The sequence below is a fragment of the Phaethon aethereus genome (assembly GCF_964289735.1).
Source record: "Phaethon aethereus genome assembly, chromosome: 1".
NCBI lineage: Eukaryota > Metazoa > Chordata > Aves > Phaethontiformes > Phaethontidae > Phaethon > Phaethon aethereus.
In genome coordinates this window covers 222,685,386-222,690,898 of record NC_138575.1, presented here as the reverse complement: position 1 = coordinate 222,690,898, position 5,513 = coordinate 222,685,386, and the positions used below count along the sequence as shown (strand labels likewise).

Below are 5,513 nucleotides of genomic sequence, written 5' to 3'. Positions count from 1 at the left end.
GAGAGGTTCATCTTGAGGGTGCTCACAGGGCATGTGCAGGACAACCAGGAGATCAGGCCCAGCCAGCACGGGTTCATGAAAGGCAGGTCCTGCTTGACCAACCTGATCTCCTTCTATGACCAGGTGACGTACCTAGTGGATGAGGGAAAGGCTGTGGATGTTGTCTGCCTGGACTTTACTAAAGCCTTTGACAGCATCTCCCACAGCATTCTCCTGGAGAAACGGGCGGCTCGTGGCTTAGACAGGTTTACTCTTCGCTGGGTAAAGAACTGGCTGGAAGGCCGACCCCAGAGAGTCCTGGTGAACGGAGGTAAATCCAGTTGTTGCTGGCTGGACGGCCGACCCCAGAGAGTCCTGGTGAACGGAGGTAAATCCAGTTGTTGGAGCATCACAAGTGGTGCTCCCCAGGGCTCAGTACTGGGGACGGTCTTGTTCAATATCTTTATCGATGATCTGGATGAGGGGATCAAGTGCCCCCTCAGTCAGTTTGCAGATGACACCAAGTTGGGAGGGAGCGTTGATCTGCTGGAGGCTGGGAGGGCTCTGCAGAGGGATCTGGACAAGCTGGATGGATGGACTGAGGTCAGCTGTATGAGGTTCAATATGGCCAAGTGCTGGGTCCAGCACCTGGGTCACAACAACCCCGTGCAACGCTCCAGGCTTGGGGAGGAGTGGCTGGAGAGCTGCCCGGCAGAAAAGCACCTGGGGGTGCGGGTTGATAGCCGGCTGAACATGAGTCGGCAGTGTGCCCAAGTGGCCAAGAAGGCCAAGAGCATCCTGGCCTGTATCAGAAATAGTGTGGCCAGGAGGAGTAAGGCAGTGATCGTACCCCTGTACTTGGCACTGGTGAGGCTGCACCTCGAATCCTGTGTTCAGTGTTGGGTCCGTCATGACAAGAAGGACTTTGAGGTGCTGGAGCACGTCCAGAGAAGGGCAACGAAGCTGGTGAGGCGTCTGGAGAGCAAGTGTTATGAGGAGTGGCTGAGGGAACTGGGGTTGGTCAGTCTGGAGAAGAGGAGGCTGAGGGGAGACCTCATCGCTCTCTACAAGCGCTGGCTGCCCCACGGCTGAGCCCCGAGCGAAGCCCTGCCTGGGTGCCTGGGGGTTTTTCTCCTTCACCCCTTGGAGCTGGGGGGCTGCGTCGTGGGACACCCTGGGGCCGCCCCCACGCACCCAAGGGCTCCCCCACCCCAGCACAGGTGCTCGGTGCCCGGGGGGCTTCACCTGCACCTCTCTCCCCCACAGCCTGCCATGCCCCTTGGTGACCCCACTGGCCCGAAGCCCCCCGCTCACGAGTGCTGCCAGCACCCCGGGGCAAGGCCGGCTCAGCGCCCACGCGAGGGACACGGGGTGCCCACGGCTGCTTGCCCGCGGGCATGGGGGAGATATGGGGCAGGGTGGGGACACATGGGGTGCAGCGAGGCTGGTCATGGGTGGTCCCCCGATGTGGGACGAGCGTGTGGGCACGTGGAGATGTGGGGTGCTGCCTCGGGCGTAAGGGGCCAGGGGCACGTCCTGGAGGGGCTGGGGGACACAGTGCGGTGGCGGTTGCGCCCAGCCGGCGGGGCCGGGGCCGAGGGCGGCTCCAGTGAGTCACGGCGCTGCCCCCGCCGCCCCCTCGTGCCGCCCCATAAAGCGCCGCTGCCCCAAGTGTCACCGCCCCATGGCACAGCCCCACGTCTGCCGGCCCCACTGTGCGTGGGGGCTCCCAGCACCCCGAGCCGGGAGTGCTGCCCGGGCCACTCGCCTGACCTGGCTGCGCCGGCTCTGGACCTCAGGGCTTATTAAAGCACATCAAGGCTGCCCGGTGTCAGCTGTGAGATGCTGGGAGGAGACCCACGCGAGACCCCTTGAGCAGGACCCGGGGCGTCGGCCGATGCTTTGGGGGATGCTCTGGATGCGAGAGGGCTGGGGATGTGGAGAGGTTGGAGAAGACCCTGCCTGCAGCCTCCCCGAGCTGCCCCCAGCCCAAGGAGCCGCAGGAAGCCCGCAGAGACACACTGCTTCCACAGCGAGCCTTTATTCCTCCGGGAGCCAGGGGAAGGCGAGTGGCCGGCTGGGCAGGGACACCCCCAAAAGCGGCCCTGCTGCGCCCCTCTGGTCCCCGTCAGTGCCAGCCCCTGTCCCTGGGGCAGCCCCTCACAGACCCCACGCTCAGCTGCACCCAAAAGCCCCATCCACGGCTCTGCCAAAGGCCTCATCCAGGCTCCGCTGCTGCCCCGGCACTGCTGACACGTCCCGGGGCCGGTGGCACCATGGCAGGGCTGAGCTGGGCACAGGCGGCCGCCATGCGGGACCCTGCAGTGGGGCTGTCCCCATAGCCCCAGCCCCTCCTGCTGCTCTGTCCCATCCCACCGTCTCGGTGAAGCTGGTGGCTCCTGTTCCTGGCGCCTTTTCCTCGCCATGGTGCTGTGACTGCGGTGCTGTTGTGGCTCAGGGGCCCCTGGCAGCTGCTGCCAGGGCCACGGCTGCCAGGAGGAGCCCCCCGAGGAGCAGGGGGTCCTGGCGGACGCTCCTGCCTGGGAGTGCCAGAGGGGGGGAGTGAGGGGCAGACAGGGGGCAGGGGGCTCAGCCAGGGTCACCCCCGAGCTGCAGCGGGGGCTCTCGGCTCACCTGCACTGAAGACGCACGGCCGGCTCTTGCATCTCTTCTCTGCCAAAGAAACCAACTCTGTTTGCACGGCTGCTGCACGCTCTGCGCCGCGGCCCAGCTGTGCCATGCCGTGCCGTGCTCTGCTGTGCTGTGCGTCTGACAACATGCCATGCTGTGCTGTGCCATGCCGTGCCGTGCCGGGCTGTGCCGTGCTGTGCCGTACCATGCTATGCCATGTTGTGCTGTGCTGCATCATGCCATGCCACACCGTGCTGAGCAGTGCTGTCCTGCATCACACCATGCTGTGCCATACCGTACTGTGCCATGCCGTGTTGTGCTTTGCTGCAGAGGGTCCCCATTGCAAATGCTGGGGGAGAGCGGCTGGGAGACAGGCAAGGACACGCACCTGAAGGCAACCTCCCCCCCATGGCCCTTCCCATGGTCCCAATCCCCACTTCCTGGTGGAGCTGGTGGGACAGGGCCACCCCACGCCCCCCTTCCCCAGCACCCCAATGGAGGGGACATCACCTTCCACCAACTCGCAGTTGTCGGTGCTGAGCACGGTCTGGGAGCGGAGGTGGATGAAGGCTCTGTCCCCGTCGCGGGTGATGTTGGTGACCTCGAAGCTCTCGTAGGGCGGGATGAGGACCTCCTCCTCCTCAGGGAAGAAGGAGAAGTCCCTGATGGGGACGCCGTAGCAGGTCTCCACTGAGAAGAAGGTGTCCCGGCCGAAGGGCAGGGTGCTCTCGTTCCGGAGGGAGGCGGAGGTGAAGTGGCCGAAGCGGATGGATTGGTGGCGCCGGGCATTGAAGCAGATGCCCCGGACACCCCGGTAGACGCGGTGGCAGCGATGGGGCTGGGCGTCCTGCAGGGCACGCAGGGCCTCGCTCAGGAGGAAATGCAGCGCCTTGAAGTGGAAGGCACCCAGGTATTCACCGCGGGAGCGCCCGGCCTCGCGCACGGCTGCGTTGAATGCCTGGTGCAGGGGACCCTGCAGGGTGTACGCCAGGAGGGCGACCGCCTGCTCCGGCCGCAGCGCCGGTGACTGGGGCAAGCGTCCCCTCCAGCTCCGCCATTCAGCGGCGGCGAATGTCCACGCCTGAGCGTAGACACTGTTGTTGGCAAACTCGGTGCGGTTGAGGTCTCCCAGCTCCTCCTCCATCATGCGGCTGCAGCCCCGGTACTGGTCGTCGAAGGAGGTGGGGGCCATGTCCAGTGCCACCTCCTTGACGGGGGCGAGGTCTCGCCGGTGCGGGGAGCTGCCGGCGGCCAGCGTCCCGGCCAGCAGCACCAAACGCAGCACCAGATGCTCCATGTCAGGCAGAGGCGCCCCAGGGGAAGCCCCCGGCTGCCGCAGTGCCGTGGGCAGGGAGGCAGCCGGTTCCTCCGCAAGTGGCTGGGGAGGTGGGGGAGCGAGAGCAGGGTCAGCTCCGGGATGGCGGCGGGGCCTGGGAGGGGGCTGCAGAGAGCAGCAGGGCAGGCTGGAGGAATGCACCCACCATTGCATCCCTGGCCAGGGGCATCCCGCTCGGCAAACCTCTCGGTACCGGCCGAGACCCCGATGCCGATACTCGTGTTAAATGCTGCCGACAGGCGGGCGTCCCCGGCGCCTGGCCCCATGGCCCCCGCAGCCCACAGGACTGCAGCATTCCCCGCTGGGAGCAAACCCCCCAGGATCCCCACAGTGTTACCTGTGCCCCACGGTGGGCGCGGGGTCGGGGTGCTGCTCCCCAACTCCCGTGGCACCCAGCCTCTTGGCGCCCGCCCGCTGCCGGCAAGAGAGGCGAGAAGCGTCCGCTCTTTCTTTTTATAGCAGCCCTGGCCATGATTGCTCGGGCCCGGATCCAGACCCCACCTCTGTCCTCCTGGTTAATTTTACCGTCCCCTGCCCCAAGCGCCCAGAGCAGCCGCTGCCCCCTCCCGCCGTGCTGCGCGGCTGCGGGGGACGGTCAGGAAACCCCCGTGGGATAAATTGCCTTTGCTATAACCTGGGTGCAGGTGCTGTCCCGCTGGGGGCTCTGCCTTTTCCTGCAGGAGCCGCCGCCGGATCAGGCCCCGCCGACCCGGGACGCAGTGCTTGCACTGACCCCGCACCGTCACGCTGCTGAGGACGGGGCAGGTTGTGGCACGTGTGGCATGGAGGTGTCAGTGGCGCTGGCGGGGGCATCCACGGTGGGTCAGCCCAAAGACCAAAACCTGGTCTTTTTGTTGCTATGGAGGAAACGAAGCTTCACAGGGAAAAAAAGTTTTAATTTTGGTAAATCAGTTACACGAGGTCTTCCTGCAGGAATGTTACATTTGAACCACATTTTCCTTTCAAAGCCAGCCTTTGAAGCTTGGTCGAGGAAAGAAGCGAACAGATTGATGTCTCCTAGTGCTGTACAGGGAGATCACACTGACTCTGTGGCCACTACACAGAGCGAGACACAAAACCTTCATGTGCGCAGACGGCTCCCAGGCACGATTATAGCCCTACCCGATTGCTCCGTCACGCTTTTCGGTGTGTCTTTTGCTCTTGCTTGAGCAAAGACTCCTACTGGTGGCAAACTACTGTCAACGAGGCCAACGGCTTTGTGCCCTACATTAGGACCCAGATCCCTCCAAGGAATGAAGAGGGGAAAAAGAAAATAATTTGTAGCATTAGGGAGAGAAATACACGGCAATTGTGTTGGGTTACTGGTTGGACTTGATGATCTTAAAGGTCTTTTCCAACCAGAATGATTGTGTGATTCGGTGATTCTATGATCCCCGGGGAGCCACTCTTGCTCTGTCCCTGACGGCAGCTCCAGTGGAGGGTCCTGACCAAGGACTGGCCCTGGCTGCAGCCCCGGCTCGCCGACAGCCTTGGGGGTCCAGGGCAATCCCACATGGGTAAGTGCTGCTGGCTCTGCCATCGCACCGGGCCAGGGCTCTGGGGAGGA

General features: G+C 64.1%; 1 protein-coding gene across 1 annotated transcript; it reads right to left on the bottom strand.

Moving 5' to 3' along the window:
* Positions 1-446: 446 nt before the first annotated feature.
* Positions 447-4,895, bottom strand: LOC309403973 (erythroblast NAD(P)(+)--arginine ADP-ribosyltransferase-like). The gene has a single exon (XM_081998294.1). The coding sequence runs from the start codon at positions 4,097-4,099 to the stop codon at positions 2,885-2,887; it is 1,215 nt and encodes a 404-aa protein (XP_081854420.1). The 5' UTR covers positions 4,100-4,895; the 3' UTR covers positions 447-2,884.
* Between the last annotated feature and the right edge of the window lie 618 nt (positions 4,896-5,513).

Coding starts and splice junctions, on each gene's coding strand:
- LOC309403973 (XM_081998294.1), bottom strand. CDS start 4,099: ATGCAATGGTGGGTGCATTCCTCCAGCCTGCCCTGCTGCTCTCTGCAG.